The sequence below is a fragment of the Camelus ferus genome, chromosome 30, assembly GCF_009834535.1.
Source record: "Camelus ferus isolate YT-003-E chromosome 30, BCGSAC_Cfer_1.0, whole genome shotgun sequence".
In the NCBI taxonomy this organism is placed as follows: Eukaryota; Metazoa; Chordata; class Mammalia; order Artiodactyla; family Camelidae; genus Camelus; species Camelus ferus.
The window spans coordinates 18,300,783-18,327,715 of record NC_045725.1 but is presented as its reverse complement, the minus strand read 5'-3'; the positions used below and the strand labels follow the sequence as shown (position 1 = coordinate 18,327,715).

Here is a 26,933-nt window from a genome sequence, read left to right as displayed (position 1 = left end):
TAAAAAGAGGTAAGAAGTGGTAGGATTCAGTATATGTTTTATTTTCATTTATTTATTCAATTTTATTTTTCTATTATGGACAATTTTGAGCAATACAAAATTATACAGAATGATATGATGGACCACTTTACTCCCATCACTCAGCTCAAAATAAATCACAAAGGCCAGGCTTTCAGTATTATTTTGTAGCAAATATCAGGTATATCATTTCAAGGATTCCGGATATATTTTGACAGTATTGCCAAGACCTGATGATGGACTTGGTTTAGGGTGTGGGAGAAAGGGAAGACTTAATGATTACTCCAAGGATTTTGGCCTGAGTAATAAGAAATGTATAGATTTCACTGGGAAGGGGGAACCTCTGGGATAATAAAGTATTTGAAAGGGACTGAGGTTGGAAGAAAATAGGTATTTGGTTTTGTTTATAAGTTTTAGATGCTCATGATAAGTCAAAATTGGGAAATCAAGTAGGAACCTGGATATATGATTCAGGAATATGACTGGAGGTAAAATGTCATGACCAGATACACAAATTTGGAAGACATCAGCATACTGACAAAATATTAAGTCACAAACTGGGCAAAATGAGATCTCTAAAACCTATGCCCTAGGGTAATTCGACAGTTACAGATCAGTGAGATTAGGAGTAAAAAGTAAAAGAGCCTAAAATTGAGTGGCCAGAAGGTCTGCAGTAGAACCAACAGGGTGTGTATAACAAAACCCAAAGGAAGAATGAGTTTCATCAAAGTGGGGTGATCAAATGTGACAAAATTTGCTAACTATCCAAGTAATGAGAGGACCTGGAATTGACTGCTAGGGTTTAGCAACATGGAGGCCATCTGGTGAATCTTGATAAAAGTACTCAGTGAAATACCAGGGGCAGAATCCTGACTGTGATATGAGGTAAGGTACCAGAGTGCAATCAGACAACTCAAGACATGTTGCTATAAAAGGGAACAGTGAAGTGGCAGAGGAGGGAGAAACGGGATTGAGGAAAAATTTGTTGAGATGGAAAACACAAATACATGCTTGTATGCTGATGGACATGATACCTTGGGATGGGAAACACTGATGATGGGGACAGAGAATGACTGGCTGAAGCTTTGTTCTTTTGTTTGCAAAAAACTATGGGACCTAGCACATAAGCAACTGGCTCAGCTAAGATAGCCTGGACATTTCTTTGATAGAAACTTGAGGAAGGACAGACTATATGCTTAAAGACACATCAGATATGGAAACTTGTACAACTTCCATTCTAATCACCACTATTTTTCAGGAAATTAGAAACAAGGTCAACTAGGAGTGAGGGAAAGAGGGAAGGTGATGGAGATTTGAGAAGAGAGGCAACTTCAGATGAGTAATCATGAATTTAAAGACTGACCAGCACAGTTGTGTATTTTCTTTCAGTTATATTCAGCAACAAGAGCACAAGTAAAGATAGGTAGAAAATTACATCTACTTGAGTTGGTTTTTGCCAAAAAACTAATATTAAATGAAAGAATAACAAGAAAACAGTGGTATATGTCAGTGTTTATAATAACTGGCCATAGGAATTTAGCTATTTAAAGGTGAAGGCAAACCTGAAGGATGAGGGGCCATGGAAACATCACAGGATCAATGAATTGTAAGTCCCCGTGGAATCAAGATTTGTTGTAATCAGTCTTTAATGGAAGATAGAAAAATAAGAGTCTAGAGATTGAGCTCAAAGTATGATGTTTGAAACTGAGATCATGGCAAGGTTGCAGTGATTGGTGTTGTCATGGACCTTGGTATGACCACAGGAATAACTAGCCAAGGGGTTATGAACTGATCCATGGGTTTGAAAGGTAAGCAAGATATCAACAGATGAACAAAGAATACAATGATTTTATTAGTAGGAAACAGTGAGCAGTTATGAAAATAAATGGTCCATATAAAAGAATAGCAATCCATTGTTATGATCACTATTACCACCATTACCTTTGAACCTGATTTTTGCAGCCTTCTTTCCATATTGTCTCTGAGTTCACACTATTCTGAGACCCTCCATTCTGCCCTCATGCAGTGACTGCCCTGGATGCTTTATTTAAATTCTTTCAATTAGTTCTCATAGCTATTCTGACAGGTAGGATTTATCTTCCCTTTGTCCATTACAACTGAGAGATGTGATTCCTGCTTTTTACATCATTAAACACACAAAACTCACATGTCTGATACAGTAGTGCCATTTCCAAATCCAGCCATTTGGATTTAAGTGGTATATTTTTAACCATTATTGTTTATAGGAACCACACTCTACCTCTATAGGGACTGGAGATAGGCTTCCATTCAAAGGAGATTTGAAGTTATTATGTGCATATCTTTATATATAAATTTTGTATTTATGGTTTTTAAAAATTCATATTTTTAAGCAGTGAAGTGAGTGATCCAAACTGTATTTCAAAAAGATAACTAGAGACAGTGAGGAGGATGGATTAAAAGGTGAGAAGCTAATGTCAGAGATCAGGTACCTGATGACGGAGATGACAGAATCAAGGGGGCATGGCTGAGCTGTGGCCGAGGCAGACCTGACAGCACCTGAAGACAAATGGCAGTGCTAAGAGTCAGGGAGGAGTAAAATATGACTTGGGCTTTTTGCTTGGTTCACAGGACGGAAGGTACTAACATAAACAAGAAAAGTGAAGAAAAATATATTTAAGGAGTAGACAGTGAGTATGGATTTGGGCAGGTTGAATTTAAGATGCCTCTAGGAAATCCATGTGGATCCAGGAAGACAGTGGGCAAGATTTATGACCTCCAGGTTTCACAGCTGCACCCAAAGAACTTATGAGACTCCTCATAAGGTCACAGAGTTCAACATCTGCAGAGATAAGACTAAAACAAATGGCTGCTCGTCACGGTAATGAACGATCTCAGGGGAACACAGGCTCTATGTATATGTGTATTTCTTTCCTTTCATTTTAAAGTCAGGTCAAGTTGTAAAAGGAAATAGAAACTTAAAAAGGATATACTTTAGCTGCTGCTGTGACCACGAAAGAAAAGCATTTTGAGACGCAGCATGAGAGCAGTTGCACTGCCCCATGTGAACATCACACTGCAGTATTTCCAACTAAATACCACTCCAGCCGGCCCAAGCTATATCGTCCCTTTCCAATCCTGAAGGCTTCCTAAAGATGATCCTGGGTTTAAAACGCGCATGTGTGAGCGACTAGAAGCCTCACACCCGATGCTGGCTTCTCCCCACATGCCTTCAGTAGGCACTGGAATTCTTGCCACAGCCATCTGGTCCAGTCTTCTTGGAAGAACAGATAGTGACAGTCAGGATTAGTGTCAGCTCAGCCCTGTGAACAACTGGGTCCCACCAGGGCACTTGTCATTCCTCTCTCTCTCTCCTCTTTCTCCCCTTCCCTTCCTACTCCCCCTACACCACCACCACCTCCCTCCAAAATATTTCACATATGGAGATGCATAAAACAGGTCACATTTCCTTTGGCTGGTAAACTTTACAGAAAGTGGATGTAGTCCTCATTCAAGGATGCAGGAAGCTGACACATTCCGGAAACCCCTGGGTACCAATGGGGACTGATTATATATACATAAGAGGAGGTTTAATATGGAAGAAAAGATGTGAAAGGCAGAACTCAGCCAAGTCAACAGACATTTTATAAAGCTCCTAGTTGCCCTATGAAAATTCTCATCTACTGAACAACATAATGGTGTGGTTCCCTCCCTGGATGGGAGGCACAAGGAGGTCTGCTGAGTACAGTTGAAAATAGTACAGAATCTTGGGATTTGGCAACATCGTGCTTCTCCGAAGCAAATTCAGCTTTTACAAGCTGATCTCTTTGATCAGCTTTAATTGGCAATATAAAAAACCCAAAAGCTGCCGAGGAGGGGAGAAACTTACAAAATGCTTACAGAATAGAATGGAAAGGTCTATTAAGAAAGCTTCCCAGATCTCTGATTCCTTCTAAGTGAGATGTTTACAGAGTGGCTTTATGCTGTAATCTTAAATAAAAATTTCCAAACATCAAACGTGCTTATATTTAAATATACTTGTTCAAATGCTGATAATTCATGATATAGAATAATGATACCAATCATACAGGCATTTGATAAAGATTACAAAATTCCATTTTGAACAATATGGCAAACTAGATATTATGCCATAAACCCTTCTAATACAGCACATCTAGAATGTTGGGTAAATTATTCAAAATCACTCATATTAAAAAAAAAAATGACCCATGAATACGCTGGCAGCAAAGTGAGGGAACTATCCTAGTGGGGAAGCCGACCTGTGGCGCTGGCGTCTAACTAAGGGCGTTTGCCCACCAACAGAAGTCTAGAGCTAGTTTTAGAAACTACCAGGAGAGAAGGAGAGGAAAGAGCTTACGGGTAAAGCAGTGGATCAGGTCTGATTAGAGAACCTTGCATACAGCCAGGAGCCTGAGAGAGCGAACTCCAGTGGATGAACTAGAAATGAAATCAGCCTCACAAGGGAACTGGTGAAACAGGCCAGTCTCAGTCATAACTTCACTGGAACAGAAAACAATCTCTCTAAAATTTCCTTACCACAAGCCTGCATTTACTCATTTAAGTGGATATGTGAAAAATGGCAGAAAAGCACATGTTATCATACTTAATGGACTTTCTTATAACCAATAAAATATCGGTATGAGACCTGGATGGACCAAACAAACCTTAACAAAACTTGTCTCTAGCGCGGTATCATTTTGGTAAAGCAAATCATCCCGCGAGAATGTACTTTAAACCTTGGCCTCAAAATTTCCCCCAGATGAACTTCTAAGGACTAGAGTTAACAATCAAGAACCAGCCAAACATGGGCGGAAACAAGCCCCTAAGAGGAAGAGTCAGCAGAGACCAACAGCTGAATCAGACGCACACAGATTGAGAATGATCAAATACAAAATACAAAGTGTAAAAAATTTAAAGAAATGAGATATTACATCATTTACTCTTACAGATTGGAACTTAATATCTGTCATAGATGCAAAAATCAAACTGCAAAGTCTTAAAATAGTTAAATATTTTAAAGGAAAATTGACGAGGAAAAAACCCAAAAAGCAAAACACAAAAACAACAGTAGACTGGTATCTTGAAACCAGACCCATACAACCTCGCTTTTGCCTACACAGTGATGATATTAACAAGAACTTGTACCAAAGACTGGACACACTCAAAGGATCTTTATAGATGCAATCCAATTTAAGCCTAACAAAAACCTTGCAGGGTAAGTACTATTATTGCCTCTTTATTAAAGAGGCAAGTGAGGCTCAGATAGGTGCTGTAGTTTTCTTGAGGTCATACGATGCCAACGACAAGCTGAGGCTGCATCCTAGCCACGGTAGCTCTTTCACACTCGGTTCTACCAACACACAGTCTAACTCTCTTCTCTGTTTATCACGTTGAAAATCAAGGAAATAAAAAAAACCCCACTGATATCCTATATTCACATGCTTGTCTTTATTCAAGGAAGTTTTCTATAAGTAACTGAATTTGGTTCTGTAGGCTCTTCTGCTTTGAAGAACCACATGAGCAACAGAGACATATTATCTCCATTAAGTAATGAGTGACAGGCACAGAGGAGAGATTTCAGTCTTCAAAGTCCTTGCTCAAGACCTCCCACCAACATCACCCCCCAGCCTACATATAAAGAGATGGTGGATTAGGCTGAATTTCATTGGTAGGACCTACCTGTTGTCACCCTCTCTGGAGAAAAAGACTGTGAAGGTTTGAATGTTCCCTTTTGCTTCTGCAGGTGGGCGCCAGCTGAGACGGACAAACCGACTGGAAACCAAGACAGGGACCACATCTCTGGGGGCAGAAGGCAGGATGCTGGAGCTTAGCATGGCTGAGGAGGAAGGAGAGGAGGCTGTCAGAGGTGTTCGGAAACAGGTGGGAAATGTGCAGGAAAGTAAATAAACCCGTTAGTAAACAAAGAATGATACATTCACATAGATTCTAAAGGATGGGAGAAAAACAAGAGAAAGCAAAAAATAGTATGTGGAAAGAAAAGGTATATTATAACTTCCTAGGATTTATCAAAGATGGATTAATAACACGTATGATCCTACTGCATATTTGTCCAGTTTCTACTACTTGTGGGATCCATGACCACATGGAAAATGTTCTGTTTAGGCATGAAACAGGGAAACGTAGACTTGCAAGTACTGATAAATGCTTGAGGTAACCAAATCATTATTATAAAACCTTATTCCACTCAGAGCCTGCCTACACTGTTTTAGATACAATTTTAAGGAGCATGTTTTTCTATTTTCTAAGACCACAGAAAATGAAAAGTAGCAAATTAAATGTCGATGGGAGTTAACAAAAAGTAGAAACAGTTCTCGTGGACTACCTGCTAGTAAAAGATTATAGCAGAGAAAACTCTACAAGACATCAAGATATACCATTGCACCTACTTGTAGAGTATCACCATATTTATAGCAAAATTTAACAACTGTTATTTTAAGAATAATTGAATCATCCACAGCTAGAAAACTGGTTTTTCAAACGTTTGGGACATTTATAATCTGTAATAGATGTTTGCTAGTGAGTGTGTGTGTGTGAACTCATAATTTACATTTGTTGGGTATCTCTGTCTTCTTCTCATTTGTTCATATCTGCAAGTCTAAGGAACATGTGTTTCTTCTGGACAGGTGATTCCTAGCCCCAAATCACAAGTATCCACTTGTCTACATTTAATCTTCAAACTGGCTTTCGTGGGCCATTTTCTCCAGTTTTTGTCAAAGTCAGTCTCCACTCTTGCATTTACTTTCTCTAGGGGCTGGCTGAGTGAGCATTCCTGCCAGGAACCTAACTCCTGTTAGCTGGAAAATCCATTTGGGTCGGGGGGGATATCTCACTTTCCAGTGATTCCAGAAACTATTGATTTACAATATACACCAGTTCTAAAGAGAAACAGAGGTTTTAGAGAACTGCAAACAACTTTCAAAGTTATTTCTGGCCCCAAAGATTGTCAGCCAACTTCTTTGTAGATCCCATTTCCCCTGGCTTTCTTGATCAGCACAGTATTTGAAATAAACAGAAGACTAGAAGCAAGTTAGCCAATCTTTGATGGCAGAGTAGTAAGATGAGGGGAGGAGACTGATGCCTGGATAGGAAGCACCTCAAAAATAGGGATGATATGAAGCCTCTTAGCAAAGACCTTTACTCCTGCACACCATGGACAGCTCAAGCTAGCACACTGAAGTCAATGTATCCTCCCCTTGCCCCCCAACGGCTCCCTGAGCCTGCTTCTTCTCCTGGGCTGCTTAACTCGGTTGTATCTACACTTTCTTCTCAAGCATACAGCCTAGAACCCCCCAAGTGGGTCCACTCTTCCTGACTCGCCCTCACTCAGCCCTTCCTGGACGTCTGGCAGGTCCACGCTATTTTATCTCCCCAGCCACACTCCTATGCACGCAGTCATTCTCTCTCACCAGAACTGCCACTACTGTCTTCCAGCTCCCTGCTTTCCTTCCACTCTCCTCCCTCCAGTGTATTCACAGTCCAGCATCCAGAATAGCTGTGTAAAAAGACACATCTGCTCATGTCCCTTGGCTGTCTAAGAGCCTCTGCCCTTACTCTTTCCCTCGGAGGAACTGCAGACTTTTCAATCTGCCTGGTGGCCTTGTTCCTGTTTATCATTTTTCTTGGTTTGGCTTCCCCCACAAAGAGGCCCTAAGAAGTGGATTTAAGTGCAAATACTTTTTTGGAAGGTGATCCCAGGAAAGACCAGCGGGGTGTCGGGAAGTGGAACAGGGCAGGGAGTGAAGGCTAGAAAGAGTGAGTTTTCTGGCTGGTTATCACTGAGGGTAACAGAAGGGCAACCTCACTGGGGATAGCACATGCCTTTGAGATATCTGTCCACGAGGGGACCACACTGGTGGATTTATCTACCCACTCTTTCTCCACCAAAGGTTGAGGGTAATCCCTGGGGCATTAACTTCACTGCACAATAACCTAGTGTGTTCTGTTACCAGAAAAATAACATCTCTGAGCAGAGGCTTGCATGTGTCCACAGTAAGCAGCATTCATTAGCTCTACCCAGTCAGTAAACACTCACAGAGCACCTACCCTGTGCCAGCCCTCCTTCTAAGTACAGAGGAGATGAGGCCATTATTCTCATGGGACTCACAGAGATGCTCCCTAACTTTTTGATGCCTATACACTGAAGATGCTCTCTCTATGCTGAACCACTTGCAATTCCCCAGGGCCTTTGCACAGACAGCTCCCATTTTAACAAGCCCACCTCATCACTTAACTCCTACTTTCCTCTTAACTGAGTTTACATGTGTTTCCTCTGGAAAGACTGACTCACAGTATTTGTGAAATATCTAACAGACACAGTTAATATCTATAAAGTAAAAAGAATGTCCAAATATCAATAAACTTTATTTAAAAATAGGGTTCAACCTGACAAATGATAAAAGAAATGTACATTTAAATAAAACCTTAAAAAATCCATCAGAATAAAGTCTATTTAAAAATCTATCAGAGTAGCAGGACTTTAAAGAATGTTCTTATCTAGTGCTGGCCAGCCTCTTAGGCTGTCAGTTGAAGTTTGTAAGAGTACAATCTTTTCAGAAGTCAATTTGGCAAAATCCTTTGAAATGAAAAAAAAAATTATAGACATGAGAATGGTTAAATGTTTATCATTTAAAAAAATAACAAATATCCCCTTTATCAGTGCACCAATGTGAAACCATAGATAGCATGTTTTCTCAAAATCTAATACCTCTACATCTTACCAGTTTAAAGAAAATGGGATCCTTTCAATAAATTTTCTTTTACAGAAGATTTTTTTAAACAAAATGTGAACAATGGTGACTTGGAAAAATCTTTTAAGAGTACTCAAGAAGTTAGAAAAAGTTTTCAAAGAACAGGAGAGAAATTTTCAGATCCTTTTCCCCCAAGAGCACTTTGTTTATGGATGGTATCACAGGAAAAATGAGTTGGAAGAGGGAAGCGGGGTGGGGAGGGATGAATTGGGATTTGAGATTTGTAGATACTAACTACTATATATCTATATATACAAACACATATATAGACACACACACACAGAGTATATAAAATATACTGCTATATATAAAATAGATAAACAACATGGTCCTACTGTATAGCACAGGGAACTATATTCAGTACCTTTTAATGGCCTATAATAAAAAAGAATATGAAAAGGAATATATGAATACATACATATATATATACATATACATATATATATATATATATATAAATGAATCACTATGCTGTACACCAGAAATTAACACAACATTGTAAACTGACTATACTTCAATAAAAATAAAAAGTCGGTGTCTCCACCCACTCAGGGCTGCCGAGAGGAGGGCAGCGGGACCCACACAGATGCTCTCCTCCCCAGGCTTCCGGAGTGTGTTCTCCAAGAGCTAGTCTAGACTCTTTATCAGATAAAGCTCAGAACAGAATAAATCACAAGTTCTTTACCTCAATTTAAGCAGTTGTTATAAGAAAAGGAAGGGACACGTTTTTAACAAAGGATTGCCTTCTTACTTTATACAGGGGAAGTCATTTTGTTCTTACTAATCCTCCATGCTTTCTCTCAACAGTAACTTGTCTCCCTGTAAGGTCTCAATAAAGAACCAATCAGGACTTCTTTTCTTTGCACTTGGAGGCCTCATCTCCAGTCTGGCCCTAATCTCCCTGGCCCATTACTGTTGTCATGGTTACAGCTTCTTTATCTGTTGTCATGGAGAAGAGGCGAATTTGCCACACTATAGCATAGTCTTTTTTTCTTTTAAGAACTCCTTTAAAAAATTTATCATAGCAAAATCCAGGAAAAGGAGGTGATTTCTGAAGATAATGTAAATTTACAGAATAAGTTTTGAAATCCAAAACTAAGAAAAAAAAATTTTATGATGTCATATCAATAACATTGGTAATAATTATATTATTGGGTTAGTATTACTGTAAAGCCACAGTCCCTTTAGTTATCACTTTTTTTCTGCTAGAATTTTAATATATAGTGCTTACACACATTAATTTTTCTGAGCTTATTAACAGTGCCTGACCTCTAATCCCTAAGAGACACATATGAAAGATAAGATATATTCACAAAAACACAAAAATACTTAATTTGCATTAAACATCAAACACCCAATAGGCTTATTCCCTGTCACTCCCCATGTTGATAACTAAAATACTATAAATGTAGCCACCAGATCACCTAGATGTTTTATTTGCTGCATCTCTTTATTAGCTTAAAGATCTGATAAAAATAAAATATAGAGAACATTAGTGAAATGACAGGTATATTTAACTATGCTAAGGGCAAACATATACATCTTTTTCTTTTGCATTTTTTCTCGTTATTATTTCCTTGACACAAAATTCTAGCTTTTAATTATATAAATGGAGAAGTAGATAATATTTACATTTTGGTTTAAAGTTTATATTTAACAAAGTAATTTCACAAACTTACCCAAAAAGCTCAGCTGTGCATGACTGAAAATGACAAAGACTAACATTTTTTTTTCCGAAGTTCATGTTATTTTCAAAATTCAAGGAATCATGGCTTTTGAGCTAGTGTATTAAGAACTTTAGTAAGTCTAAGAAATGTGGATTTTTAAAAATAGTGATTTGAAACTATTTCTCATTTTAAGTTAATAATATGAGGTAGCAATTAATAAACTCTACAGTATCCCGTTAAATCTTAATCTTCACATAAAATAACTTATTGGGTTAGTACCTAAAAATAACTAATATTTATTGAATGTCTACAACCTCCTATTGTTATGCTTGAGATGAAGAATTATGTATTTTTAAACCATGAATTTTGTCTTGAGAGATCAGGGAACTTAGCTGATGGTATAAGATGTATACATGTAACACAATTACAAAGTTTGAGACCATCTCTTACTTAGAAACATGTTCCATTCTAAATTTTCCAGTAGGGTGGTTGTTTAGAAATCACAACACACTTTCTCACAAAACCATTTCTAATCTGTTCCCAGAAGCCTCTTTAATTTATCATTTTATTAACTATCCATAGTAGCAGTGCTATAGAATTGGGTCATACTTGTATGAATTTTCCTTCATAAATCAATGTATGATCTAATGATTAATCCATTCAATAATCATGGAGGGATGACTATGTGTAAGGCATGATGGGAAGACCTGTTTTAATCTGTTCCCCAAATTCCAGGGAGGAAAGCCAGCTTGGGAATTCTCCCTGCCCCAGCTTCACCCTCAAGGACCTATCTCCTGTCACCTCCAGTATTGGTCCATACATCCTAGGCTACTTTCTCAGTTGTCCTGGGCAGCAGTAAGCCTGATAAAAGATCTAGTTGAAGGTCTCTGTGGGTGAGAAGCAAGGCTTGAGAAGTTTCCAAAGGCTTCAGTTGCAGGCTTGGTTTCTTGCTACCTCTCAGCTCGCCACACTGAACTTGCTGGGTTCCATGAAGACCTCACGCTGTCACCTCTGCTCTGTTCGTGTTCTGTAACCAGAGCTGGAACACCTCCCTCCAACTGCTTCACTGCTCTGACCTGGGCTTAAGATTTCAGCCTAGGTGTCACCCCACTGACCCCCACCCTGGCGTAGGCAGCTTGATTATGAACTTCCACAGAACAAAGAATAAATACCCACTCAGGACATGTCCCACCCGGCACTGTAGTGGGCTGGTTGGATTTTTTGCTGTCTAATACCAAAGTACATGATCAGTGAGGGTAGGAACCAAGTCCAAACTGTTCACCACCTGAATCCCCAAATGCAGCACAGTGAATTTAGTCACATCCCAGGCATCCAGTGCCTTCGTGCACTGTTAGCTAAATAAAAGGCTTTTGCAAACTTGTGAAATTACAATGTTCAGACTTTGACTAATACATTTCCTTTCAGAACCCTGGCACGTGGCTCTCTGAGATTAGGTGCTGCGAGGAGACAGAGCTACCACTGCAAGCCGGCTATTCTCATTATTATTACCTTGGTAATAAATAAATGGTAGAGAGAAAAACTGACATCATTGGGAGGTTGTCAGGGAATGTAGGCTTGGGGCAAGAATATTTCATTTCGGATCAAATGGAAAGGGAAAAAGTGTTTCCGAAATCCAAACTATGTGCCAAACAATGTAGAAGGTACCCTCATATAGAAATACTCCTAAGAGAAATAAGGCTCTTGTTGAGAAGCAGCAAAGAAGCCTGAAAAGCTGGTGTGGGCTGACCTGTGCATCCAGATGAGAACCTGGGGGTCTATTACAGGAAGACTGAAGCTTATCCCAGAACCACACATCAAAGAGAACCGCCAGGCCAAGGCAGTGTTCTAAGAAGAATTACCTGTGGCCACACAGACAAATAAGAGAAAAAACAGATTCTGGAAAGGATTATCATATCAGCAGAGATAACTCCATCTCTCAGAGTTCTGAAGTCTTTTCAAAAGACTAAATGAGAATAAAAAAATAACATCCGGCAAACTGGTTAAACAGCGCATATATGAATGGCAGTTTTTACGCTCAAAGCTGTACATTTGATAGACATAAAGCATACATTATATGCTTTCAATGCTTTCTTTATTTTCACTTTTTTTTTTAAAGGGAAATACCTTTTAGAGAGGTTATCCAAAATGGAGCAAAGGCCCCTGGCATTTTGTGGAGGTGGCTAACCCATCACTTATGTAAACAAATGATTTTGAGTAGAACACTGTCATTAAATATAGGAAATGTTGGATTCCTGCTCTGACACTCTGTGACTACGTGACTTCAGAAGTTATTTAGCTCTTCTGAACCTTATTTTCCACATTTAAAAAACTGATCCAAAATACTTAACATTCAGGGTTATGCGATGACGAGAGATGGATTTTAAGGACTGCTGAGTGCCTAGCATATGATTTTGTATTCAACAAATGGTGTTTTTCTTTGTCTATCTTTAGATCAAGGGAGCAGAAAGTCTGTTTCTGCTGGCCCAGTGTCAAGTTGTCTGGCTGGAAGTCTAGAAACTCTAGTGGAAAGACTTGAAGAGGGATGTGGGCTCTCATAGGTCAAGTAAACTGGGGACAAGAGTGCTTCCTATAAGGACAGGACTTGGTCCCCTCAGTATCTCTCCCTATTTCCTTTGTCAGGCAGCAGAGAAAAATCCATCCTTTGTTTTCCCTTTTAATCAACCCACATGTCCATTCCTTCAGCAGTCTGCTTCATTTCAGGTCTTTTTTCCTTCTCTGTATTTTGTTACCAATCATTGTATCCTTTGCATCTGTCACTATTCCAGAGCTTTGTGAGGCCATCTTTAATCATCTCTCCCATCAATGTCTCTCCCTGGCATCTTTCACCAACTTCAGGAGAGCTACACTCCCGTCCAATCCCCAGATCCCTCTGTTTCCATCCTGTCCCTTGAGTTTCTGTCATTGAATTCCTAGTCATTGTTTGTCTCACTTCTCCATGCCCAGGGACCCCAAAAGTGCCATTTCAATCATTCCCCTGTCACTAGAGCTTTCTCTAGGGATAAAGACTGACAAGCTGTGAGAGCTCTCCTTCCATCCCTCACATGTCTGTATCATCATTCACCTCATCCCAACCATATGGTGCTTTGTCCCCAACTGCCATGCAGTCCTCTTCTCTGGCCTGAAGAACATCTAAGGGACACAAGCACTGCTAATACAAATCAGCATGGCAGGCTGTGAGAAGCAGCACTTTTCTGTGCAATCTCCTTTGGCAATAAGATGCTATCAAAGTAAAATAGCTGACAGGCTGTGCTGTTAAGGAAAAAAAAAAAAAAAAGAATTGATTCAGTGCTAGAGCATCTTAATTTTTCCTGCTAAGTAACTGAGTTTTTCCAGCATGAAACTCATGTAAAAGTAAGTCGAAGATAATGCAAATTAAAGGTTTAAGCTACTTTCTTTAGTAATGAAGGTGCTTTTAAGAACTGCTTTTATTGTTTCAGAATATCAAGTGATGAAAGGGAAGGGGAGGGGAGGGGAGGGAAGGGAAGGGAAACTTCCAATTACATTTAATGATTCAGTGAGTTCTACTCATAGCAGATTTAAAATAACTCTTGGTCCACGGGATTTAAAATAAATTTTAAAATTATTTATTTAAGGGCACTGTATAAGACTGGCCATAGAAATGCTCATGGCCAAGATGGGCAATTTTCAATGTTCTGAAGTGTCTTTAAGAATTAGAGTGGCAGAATGACAGATTCATCAAATGCTATGTCTCCAATGGACAGGATGGCATGGGCGTGTGAGGAGAGACTGAAGCCTGGGGTTGACTGGCAGAGCATGGAGGTTTTTTAAGCATCAGTGTGCAGCACACTTGGCTCCAACCCCTAGCTACTCATCCTTGAACTGTACAGCCACCAAAACAAATTAAAAGGAAATGAGAATAAAAAGAATAAAAGAGGATATAAAGCTAAGATAAATCATTACTTATTCCAATTAAATTTATACAAGCAGAACCTTGTATCACTGTTGTGAAGCCACCCCAGAACCACAGGGGGCACAGAATGTGTATGAATGATGCGTCCTTAGATCCCTGTTTCTGTTTTTAGTTTGTCCTTCTAGGCCTACGTACAGCTGAGAGAGACAGACAGAGAGACGCAGACGGACCAATTCTACTGCCATTCCCTTTCTGGGAAGCAAGATGGTGAGCATGAAGAATTTGCAACCACAGCTGAGTGATTACTCATGTAAGCTCATCTTTGTCTTTTTTAATGCACTGCAGTGAAGAAAATGGGAGTAAAACTGTAAACCATAAAAGCAGCTTATTGGCCTGAACGGAGTACTCATTCTTCAAATGCATTAAGTAGGCGAACAAAAGGCATAACTATCAGAGATGATTGATTAAGCAATAAAAACACATTAGATAATCATAAATCGTGACTGTGCGCCAAATGCCAGTAGCCTCCTTGGTCACTCTAAATAGGACAATTTTAATTCCTACAGAAAAGATGGATCTCTTAAAAAGTCTAGTTAGATTAAAAAAAAAACATTAAATATGTTGCTTGACCGAGAAACCCATATCACTTTGAATTATGGTCGGTAAACTTATCAAATAATTCAAAATATCACCCAGGTCACGTGAAGTTCTGAAATGCAAGATGTAGGTGTTCCCCTACCATAATGAGCATATCGATTTTCAGTGCGAGTCCTGGTGGCTACTCCAGCTGCAGCAGAGTATCTATCTGGGCTCTACTCACACGTTCATCAGCATCAAGTAAGAGGTGTGATGAATTGGGACAGGAAGGAAGGGGCAGGGCACAACCATTCAAGGAATGATGCAGCAACTGAGGACAGGACCAACTGGTTAAAACCAAGGTGGCGGAAGATCCAACTTCCAGTAGACCTTGACTCTCATGGCACAACCACAGGTGCCAAGTTATTTCCTAGGCTGATTATAAAAATTTAAAAGTGGGCAGGGGCCCAAATCCTGGAAATCTCTGCCCTTTCCCCAAAGCAGCTGGAATAACCCTCCAGTTACTTGTTAGCATATGAAATGCATATGAAACCCATAAAAACTAACAGCTCTGCACCTCACGGTCACTGTCTTTCTTGCCTTCTGAGAAGGCCCACACTTTATCTGTGGAGCGTGTATCTACTTTTACTTTAAACCAAACACCCTCGCATCTCTCCATCTCTCTGCCTCTCACCTTTTTGAGATGGCCCACATTCTGCCGATGGAATGTGTATCTCCTAAGGTGCTCTCCCTTCTGAGTGAGACGGACAGCACTCTGTCTGTGGAGTGTGTATCTCCCTGAATAATCTGCTTTCACTTCCCTATGCTTCGCTCTTGAATTCTTTCCTGTGCGAGACAAGAACCTAATCTCAGGCAATAGGATGACTTTTTTTTTCCTAAGGTAAAATGAAAAGAATCCTGGGACTGAAACTAGGAGACAGCTGGCAGTTCTTGCAGTTAGGAGCTGGGCTACTATCACCTAGGGTGCAGACAGGTTAGTCCCCAAGCTAGTTACCACTAAGTTCTAACAGGTTAGGAAGCAGCAATAACTCCCATCTCTGATTTCCTTTCTCTCTTCTTTTTTCTACTTTTTAAATTTATCTTTCCCCACTTTTTTTTTTTCTTTGAAAGTGATTCATCCAAATTTGAGACTGAATTCGGAACCCAAAGACAGCCTAAATATCCAGTTCAGGGGTAATAACTGGGTTCTAAGATGACACGATACAGAAAAAGTGTGGAATTAGGAGGTTCCAAACAGTGGCATTCTGTGTCAAGGTCGTTATTGATCACATGACCTAACTGTAGTGTCTCCTGTCTCTGAATTTTTTTCCAGTGTCAAACGTTCCAGGAACATTTCTCTTCTTCACTGGGGACCATGAGACACAAAATAGAGCAGCTGATGCCCACTGAGTACTTTGAGTTCAATTAAAGTGAGTCTGGAAATAAAGAGGAAAACAAACGGTGCTAGCCCCATCTCCACTATTTTACCACCTTCATAAACACCAGCATTTTCTATATTAAGCAAAAACCTAGACTGTCCTTGCACAGACAGGCTCCACAATCTCAGGATGGGAATATCTATAAATCTCCATCAAATGAGAGGCAGCTGGGACAGCAGCTGAGAGCACAAGGGCTCACCGGGGTCACACAGGGCTCGGTGACTTACTGACTCACTCCGTGTGATCCTGGATGAGACGCTTCACATTTCTGTGCGCTATTGCAAAGAGCATCGGAAAGAAAACTAGGCCAGAACAGAGTGTCCAGAAATAAATGTTAAAAAAAAAGAGAGAGCCGCTCAAGAAAAAACAGAGAAGAATATATATATTCTGCTACTGAAGTGGGGAGGCAGTCCTAAAAGTATGAGAAAAACAGAACCGATGCAGAAAAACATTGATAAATATGACTGTATTGAAACTAAAACGTTTGAAGGAAAAGTATAATAAATGAGATTGAAATAAGAATGACAAACTGGGATAGTATTTTTAATATTACAAAAGACTGACTTTCCTAGCATGCAAAAAGCTATCACAAATCAATTAAACTAACCAAGAAAAGAAATTAGTAAGAGTTAGAAAAGATGGGGAAGTGGTATCAGTATATAAGTTTTATTTCACTGTATTTAAGAATTTCTATTATTATTTCCTCCTTAGATCATTTTTTTATTTTTAAAAATTTTTATTGAAGCATATAGTTGATTTACAATGTTATGTTATTTTACTTTCAGGTGTACAGCAAAGTGACTCTGAATTATGTATACATATATATATTCTTTTTCAGATTCTTTTCCATTATAGGTTATTAAAAAATATTGAATATAGCTCCCTGTGCTCTATAGCAGGTCCTCGTTTATCTATTTTGCTCAGAGCAATTACTTATTCCATCAAAAAGAATTCTTTCACTGTAATGTATGTCAACATAAGAATATAAAATAACGTGGCCTTCACCTTCAAGAAAGCAAAAATTCATTAAACTTCAAATGAGAAGGAAACCGTCATTCTCACACCTTTGTTTATGTAAAGCAAAGAGCAAATGATACACTACATTCACAAGTAAATATTCTGACAGAAGAAAAAAATTACCTGTACAGAGTTCAGTTTGATGCCACAGTTACTGAAACATTTCTAGATTGCTAGTATGTGATTTGGTATTCTGCAGCTACTTTGTAATAAACATGAAGATATAGTTATTATGAAAGTTCCCTTCTGAATTTAGTTGTGTCCAAATAGAGATCAAAATACTGTATTTAAATAAATTCACTTTAGGATGACTAGAAAATAAAACAAACCAAAACCAAGACAAATTAGAGGAAACGTCTTCTGTCCTCTCTGCCACTCCACTATGTCATATTCCAAATATGTAAATTATCTCGTCTGGGGTCTAATTCTCTTGGGCAAAGATAAGGGATGGGAAATTTGGGACTTGTAAAAGTTTTACAGTTGAATAATGCATTGGATTCCAACTAGACTCTTGTTTCATTCCATTTTTCAACTTACATAGTAGCTAATAGCTAGTAAAATTAAAAGTCATGAATGGAAACACTGTTTTGCTCAAGTTGGCATGATGAATTCCCAGAGGGCATAGACCTGGGTCATCAGCAAAGTTGTTTGTCCAATGAGGAGAGTCCTGGGTAAGGAGGTCAACATGGGTGGCACAGTCGATTTTACAGTCTGTGATCATATCCTGGGTAACATGGTGTTCTGTGCGCTTCCTTGAGAAAGAGTGGAAACACCACTGAGGATGGTAAGAAAATGAGAAGTAATAATAACCAGGGCAATAAAATTTAAAATTGGGGGTGGGAAGACTTTACTTTTTGTAAATGGAGAGGAGGGTGGGGTGAAGCAATAAGTAGAATGACTTGCAAAGGAAAGTCTGGAAAACACTGAGCACAATTTACTGAAGAGAGTATTTACATCCTGATGACTCAGATGAAAGGACCCAATAGCTAGAGGAATCCATGAAATCCAGGCAGTTAAAATTGTGTTTCTAAAAACTCACACATCACAGATCATGCTGGTCCAGGGTAAGAATGTTGAGGATCACTAAAACCTAGGGTGAACTTCCACATAAATTAACGTGCTCTCTAAAGATGGAAATTTGATTTCAGCAAATCTGCACAACTTTTGGTCAGAAACTTCAACTTCTTTCTCCTCGTACCTTTTCCCATCTCTGACTGTCAGCAGTTATCACAAATAACTTTCAATTTCACTTCACACTTTTTCTCATCTGCCTCCTGCTTCATGCATATCAGCTCAGAAACATGGTCCAGACTTTTTGCTGTTTTTTGGGGAGGACACTACCCATTCCTACTCTTGCTCTCTCACTTTCCCGTTTCTTGCATTTCAGGTCATTTCACAATTTGCAGCCCATTAACAAACAAGAAATATCAATCACTAGGCACTTTCATCGTCATTTGTCTCCGTATTACCCTAGTCTAAAGGACACCACTTATTAACTGGGTAACGAGTCTGGCAGGTTCCTCTCTGATGGACGTTTCACTGGAGACCACGCTGTATAAGCATTTGACTAACCCTCACGATATCAACGGCAAAATTTAGAAATGTGTATTAAAAATTTCAGTAAGTTATCGTAACGACTTATTAGGGAGCTTCCAGTGCCATTTTCACTCTGAATTTATTATCTGCTGTGAAATCCATTTCTAACTCATACTACAACAACCATTTCTAAATTTTGAGTAGCTCCTTGGGGCATGGGATACTGGGATTTGCTGAATAAATCAATGGCCACATTTTATATCCGTCTTGGTTTTATACACTTTGATGAAATTCTATTCTCAGACTTAGGCTTTCTAATCTTAAAACAATAACCCCAACCCCCTCCATCACCACACAGTGACCTCTCCTTCCTCTCCTCCCCTTAGCATATTAGTCTTCATATGAAAATCCACTCTCCTCGCTTGATTATACTCATTTCCCTTCTTGAATATATCTACTTCTGTCTCCTTTTTTGAGCAAATTGAATGGTCCCCAGTTTTTAAAATATAAACATGCGATTATTTTTTATGATGATGAGAAAATGGAAGCTGCTCTCCCAAATCATTACTGTTAACCCCAGCGTGTTACTGATCTCTATAGATCCTGATTTACAGGAGGGTAGACTTCAAATAAAGGTAACTTTAACAATCCTCCTAACCCCATGCTTCTGCTTCTCAGTTTCCTCTCATTAAAAATGCCACCCATACAAAAATGTCATGTTAAAAATATGGCAAGATAATTTCTGCAAAAGAATTCATTTTTCACCTCTACTAAATTAATCTGGGTTGAGACTGAGCCGTGCAGATAAAAGCTTGTTTAATTTGGATTTTAGCATATGTTTTTCTAATATATATTTTAAAACTGAGCAAATCTGTTGCACCCAGACTGGAATTTCCTTTTTTTTCCTCAGACTAGAATAGTTTTATATATAGAAAGTGACTCTGAACAGTCTAAAAGGAAGTGAAAGACATAAAACCTTTTAGTCATCTGAATTACGATTTGTCTCCTCAGATGAAAATCTCCTTGAAAACAAGGTCCATACCTAATTCATACATTTATCCACTCATTCATCTGTCCATCTGCTCGTTCATTCATTCAAAATAATTTTGCTGATCATCTTCCATGTATCAGGCACTGCTGGAGGCGATGGAACTGCAGTAAACAAGATAACCCCCTTCTCTCCTGGAGGGCACGTTCCTTGTACCCTCCCTGGTGACCACTTCAATACGTTAAGCAGAACAGACGTTCTGGTGCTCACAGGGTGGGGAGATTAGATATTATTTGATGTGTTTTTCACCTAAAGTTAAAAAAACAACTCACATCTGAGAATAAAAGGCAGTGGAGGACAGTAGTTAAATATAGATTCCAGAGCCAAATACTTTCTGCCACATAATTAGGTATAAGTCATCACGCAAGCTCCTTCACTTCTGAGCCGGCGCTTCCTCACCTCTACACCGTGGATGGTAGGTAACAGCATACCTAACCCCTTAGACCATCTTTAAAGTCAACTGTGTGAAAACTTATAAAAAACGCACAATAGTCCCTGACTCAGAGGAAGCACCTATAAGCTTCTTTTAAATAAAACAGATGCCGAACTGAGAAAAAATAAAAACAAAAAAACAACAATGAGGAATTAGATCACATGATGGTGCCTGTTAATACCAATTTCACCAGAGCACTGCATTGGACAAACACTTTCATCTTCCTAAGCTTCTATTCCTTCACTTTAAAGACAAACGGAGTAACATAAACTCCCACCACCTCTCTCAGCTTAAGTAGAATGAGCCCAAACAACTTCTTTGATTCCACAAGAGAGTTCTGGCATAATCAGATACAACACACTGCTGCTTTTTGCCCCATGATTTGCCAGCCCCAGGGGAGTAGTTTCGGCTGGAAAAAGACAAACACTAGCCACCATGGTTTATTTTGGTAAGTAATCATATCATCACTGTTTTCTGAATGATCACTGCCATGTCAGACACTAGGCAAATCAGTTTATGCGCATTAAGTGGGTTCTTCTGACATTTTGCATCATGGGGGGTTTTGGGTAGCTCAGAAAGGCACCCAAGGTCACCGACAAAGTGGCAGAAAATGTCTGCAAAGCCAAGCCTTAGGCTTCAATGGATACCATACAGTATGTACAAGCACAGAGAACAGTACCAACAGCGTCTACCGACAGCATCCGGAGCTGCCTTCCTGGTTTTCAAAAATGAATATTAAGTGCTGAGTGTTGTGTACTTGTCATGAGAAAATATGTTAGGGAAAAAAAAAGAGCTCCAATTATTAAAAGTCGTATTTCTCAGGCTGAAATTATTGATGCATTTGCAGTATTTAGTAGCTTGTCAGAGTTGCAGCCTTATTTCGCTGCAAACCCACAGGCATATCGCTGGTGTCATCTTTGAAATATTCACTAATTCAATGACAGAACTGTAAATTCTTTTCAGTCTGGAAGGTACAGAGCCACCTGTTATTTTGAAAACCTAAGCAACGTATATTTAGTGCATGATAAAATTAAGAAAGCTACCCCTGTGTATGAATCACAGATGCTAATTTGCTGGCATAAATGTAGAAAGATATATTGTACAATCCTGCCAATTATGTCAGAAATCAGTCTAGAGTAATTCATTAACACCTTTTCTTCAGGAAAAAAAAAAGGAGGAAGCTGACATCTGTAACTAATATTATGATCTATGTTATTTTACACTATGTTTTTGATTTTATGAACAGTAGGCAACCATAAGATAATTGAATAGCTAATTATTAAAATACTCAGTTTTTTTTTCATTCAGTCACTGTTCAAGAATGCAGATTCATTTTGCAAATTATAGGGCTTTTTTCCTGGATGAGGAGGAAGGAAATCGACAATGTTAGAGAGGCATGTTAACTCCTTCAGGGCTGGATGCAGCCTGGCAGGATGTGCCTGATTCTGCACAAAAGCTATGGTCCTGGGATTCTGTACACAAACTCATCTGATAGAAATTAAACCAACTTTTAAATGAGCCAATAACCCTGCTATTTAAAATCAAATCACACTCTGCTTAAGCTATTCTGAAGTTTAAGCTTATAAATTTTTAAAGATATTTATTTACTTAAATACAATACTAAGGAATTACTCATTTCGAGCGCCCTCTGGAGAACAACTGGTGGGTGGATATTCCCCTAAGGTGACCCAAGTGACCTAAGGTGAATGCACTTCCTCTGAACAGAGCTGGACCCCAATCAACAGAATATGGCAAAAATGGTGAGACAGGCACTCCCTAACCTTAGACGGCAAAGGTGACAGTCCTTACTCTTGTGATTAGGAAACATTTCTTAAAGCTCTGTCTTGGCACACTGCAAGGAGAACCTCTCCTGCTCGCCTTGAAGAAGTGGACTGCTACTGGGTAATGACCAGTAGGAAAATAGGGACCACCGTCCTATGGCCACAGATAGATAAATTCTGCCAGCAACCCAGGGGCGTGGAAGTGGGTCATTCCGAGTAACTCGAGCCTCTGAAGAGACCTCCACCGTGACCAACATCTGGACTGAACCCTGGTCAGACCCTGAAGCAGCAAACGCAGCAGGACTCCTGATCCGTGGAAACTGTGAGATAATAAATGCATGTCACATTAAGTTGCTAAGTTTGTGGTAATCTGTTATTTACCAATAGAAAACGAATCCAGCAACCTATCATGTAGGTCAACATGAGGAACTCCCTAAAGATCAGTCATTGTCTCCTCTTCCTAGGATAGTGGAAATCACCAACCTCGCTAGAGAAAATGTCAACTGTCTTCAAAATGGCCCTTTGGAACTTGAGCATTCAACACACATAATGGATATTATTAATTCAATTCCTCCTAAGAATATATCCTGAGCAAAATACAGTTTTGTTCATATGCAAAAATAGTGTAATATTATGAGAAACATGGTTAATCTATGGTAATTCTCCAAATAGGGCTTAAATCTGAGGTACAAATCTTCTAATTTTTTCTAATCTTATTTTTTAATCAAAGTGTAGTCAATTTACAACATAGTTTCAGGTGTACAGCAAAGCATTTCAGTTATACACACACACATGTATATTTCAGGTTATTTTTCATTACAGCTCATTAAAAGAAACTGAATATAGTTCCCTGAGCTATACAGTAGGCCCTTGCTGTTTATCTATTTTATATATAGTAATATGTATCTGTGGATCCTAAACTCTGAATCTATCCCTCCCCATTTCCTCTGGTAACCACAGTTTGCAGATCCCTGTTCAGTGAACTGTAACCATTTGAATGTACAATCTGATGAGAGCTATAAATCTGATAGATGTATAAACCAATAAATTACTATCAGAATCAAGAAACGGATCCTCTCCCTCAGCCCCAAAAGTTTCCTCATCCCCCTTCACAGTTACCCCTTTATCCCTCCTGCCACCTCTAGCCCCTGGCAACCTGTGATCTGCAGTCAGTCACTACAGATTCAGTTTGCATCTTCTGGAATTTCATATGGGTGGACTCAAACATAGGTACCTTTTTTGTGCCTGGTTTCTTTTTTACTCGGTATAGTGTAGATTCTCTAAATCGTTTGGTCATGCTATACAACTTAAAAAGTGGTCCACTATCTTAGAAATCTCTCTTTTGGTATAATGACTAGAACTATAGCACAGCAATTATGTGAGCTGTTCCTTCTCTGCTCACGCACATATCGTATCTATATTATATATACATACACACTAGACATGGTGAATATCATATAATATTTACCATATGATGTTCACCATGTGATACGGGTGATGTCACCATATCTAGTGCTTATATATATTTTACAACCAGACATATTTCAATTTCTTTTTGGCTGAAAGTGAACAAAGCACTGATCATGTTTGCAAGGGGAAAAAAATCAATTGAAAATACAGTCATAATGGCTGCTTACATTTATGCACTGAATGGCTCTCAATAATTAACTGACATCACATACTGGAAAAATCAATAAGAAAAATGCCCATGCATAGCTTTCCTATTTCATCAACAGAGGTGGCTTGCTCTGCCACTGCCTTAGCACCGGGCCAGCCCGAGCAGCAGAGCTTAGGTGACGCCTGTCATAATCAATTAGTCAAGTAGAAAATGGTGTAAAAACAGAGCTTGTAGTTTGAGCGCAATTCAATCACCTTCAAATGTTCCCTTAGGAAATGAAAGTCTGCTATTCCATTCAGCCATCTTTGAACTGTTCAACACTATGTTCCCCCATTCATGCAAGCTATAAAATATATATATATAAAAATACATGCAAGAGATTTGGGAAAATGTGGGGGAGAAAAAAATACATGAAACTGCCCAGCTGAAAGCAGCTCTCAACCCTACAAGGCAGTACTAACTTTAACCACGTCGAAAGAGGAAGAATGGATTAAGAATTACCAGAGATACTCACAAATGATTCCCACAACCCTAAAGAATTTTATCCAGGCTTGAAATGAGGGATGACAAAATCAAAATGTCACATTTCATGGTCTCTTCTTCATAGAATAAACATGATTTTTTAGCTGGCATTCTTGCCATATGATCTTTAGTCCACAAATCCTAGTAAAAATACATTTTGTATGATGAATCTGGACTCCCCCAATTCTTACCTCCCCTTTCCCCCACACCATTTCATGAGCTTAAGGTTGTCAGGGGACATCTTTGGAAGGAGTTTTTTTGTTACCTGACCCCTCCCCCATATTCCCTACCACCACTGAAATTCAGCTCTAAAAACTCAGAGAATGGAAGTTTTTGCTTCAATCCAATATGCTGAGAAGCGGAGGTTCAGTGTACACGCCTGGTGAAAAGAGAGACTTTGAGAGTCCATTACACGAATGTGTCCTCAATCAGCAAGAACAAATGAATGAAAGTTTCCAGCAATTACGGGTTCCTGGTGGTGTTTTCCTTGCCATAAATGATGCCTAACAACCAAGCCACGAACAACCCAGTGCTAATGCTGAAGAAGGACCCTGAGGAGTGACAAGAGGGGCAACATTGGCACAAAGGAGTAAGAGTCAGCTGACAGGAAACAGGAAGGAGAATTTCCGCTTTGCCTCTAATGTTTGCAACATCACCTAGGTGTGCTGACGGAGACTGTCACTCTTGTTCCTGCAAGCCCATCTTTAGCCCCAGAGCCAGGAAGTGGGTTCAATGTGTCTTTCCTTTGAAATCTCTAGGTGTAAGTACACGCACAAAGTAAATCACTATAAGAAAATAACACTCTGAAAAAATGTCAAAAAATAATTTAACTACAGTTTTCCCATCCTAGAGTCAAACTGTGAGCTAGGAGATAAGCCAGTCATCAAGCACTTAGGTTTTGATCTACCAACAGGCCAAGTGAAATCCAGGTTAGAGTCTACAAAAATGGGTCACACAAGGTAGCTCTATGGATCTCTGTATCTTCAACGACCTGGAAAAATAAAATCCTGTCCAGATTTAAGAAGTGTGAGGCTCTAGTAATGTGATGCTCTCAAAAAGCATGTATGGTACCTACATATGCTTGTACATTTTGACTGAGAGGATACTTCATAAGCATATACGGTCCAAATATCTTCTTCTTACCCAGCATAGAAATGCTACTTCATTATTAGTCAGCTAAATCAAGCTTAGATTACATAAAACTACAATTAAAGTAGAAAAGCCACCGCTAAATGACCATAATTAAGTGTATGTCCCGTTTTATTAGGACTATCCATAAAGATATTTAATACACCTTTGCCTTGTCAACACATACGCTGATGCTTTACCAAACCTGCAGCACAGCAAAACGTCAACCCGTTGCAGATACATCTTTAAAATGCAGATGCTGTAAAGAGAGAGGCAGCCTCAACCTGTTCCTGTGCACAGCTCTGTACCTGTGACTGGCTGGTATTAAATACTCTTATGCAGCTCGCACATCCCACCCTGCCTGATGCCATTAACTTAGCTGGTACTCCACGAACACAGTCTCTTGCTCTCGGACAATATTCACGACCTCTCCTCTCAACCATGCTTTTCATCCCAACTCTCATTCACTCCTGATTCCAGCATCTGAATTTTATTCCTCTCCTCCAGCTCTTTAACGCTGGCACGATGACAATATCCGTGGCTCTATCCTTTGGCTTTGTCTAGATTTGTCTTGACTGAGTGGTTTCCTATTTGGGGGTTTTTGGAGACTTGTAGACAAGTCTTTCAGGGCAGTGGCTCTCACTCCAATGTGTGCTTCTGTTCCCTGCGCTCAGTGAGAAGCAAGCAAGCAGACTGGAGCTGTGATAAACGTGCCAGGTGTTGCTTTCTCTCTATAGTCTCTTCCACAATGTTCATGAATTCTATGTGGCCAATGAAGGGGTTACAGGAGTGATCTTATTAAGTGGTGGAGTCTCAAAAAGAGACTCTCAGAGAAGGAGTGATACCCCCAGAGAACACGTAAGACACACACGTGCAGTTCCAAGGACACAAGGCGTGAAGAGTCTGTTAGCCACAGGACTCGGCCAGCCCTGTGTGCTCACTGCTGAATCTTGCTAAAAAGACTCTTAGCAGAAGAGAAGGAACACAACTAACTGTGCTAAGTAGTACTTGGATTTTCCACTAAACTCTCATGGATAATGTGAATTTGTATCATTTGCATTAAATTCCATCATATTAGTATGAGTGGCCTTATATCCGGAATGGCTTTGAGGTCCCGTCCTGATCTTTCTAGGGGCCTCCTGGGCAGCAGCTGGACCAGTGGGCACAGCTGCACTTTGGCGCAGGCTCGGTCAGTTTTGGGGGCTGACGTCGTAGCAGCGACCAAAGAGAGAGCAGGGAAATGGCACATGCCACGTGGTAGTGAAGGGGACTATTTGACGCCCAGACGTGTGGAAATTTAGAGGGAGGAAGTCAGCACCTCCCTAATTAGTAGCTGAGTACTGTACCTTGTTTGGCCTCCAGCAAAACAGGCTCCAACTAGATTCTCACTCACTGTTTGATTATTTTGCTTCCCATCATTATGAGCAAGCACCTGATTTGCCCAGGCCTGGTACTGGGATTCCCCTACAGTGCAGACAGACACTCAGGGC

General features: G+C 39.6%; 1 protein-coding gene across 1 annotated transcript in view; it reads right to left on the bottom strand.

The window, feature by feature from the left end:
* The window catches only part of DCC (DCC netrin 1 receptor), a 986,493-nt gene that overhangs the window by 301,243 nt on the left and 658,317 nt on the right, over positions 1 to 26,933 (bottom strand). The window contains exon 8 of the mRNA XM_014557664.2: positions 5,698 to 5,854. Coding sequence (XP_014413150.1) covers positions 5,698 to 5,854 — 157 coding nt within the window. The remainder of the gene's footprint in view (positions 1 to 5,697; positions 5,855 to 26,933) is intronic.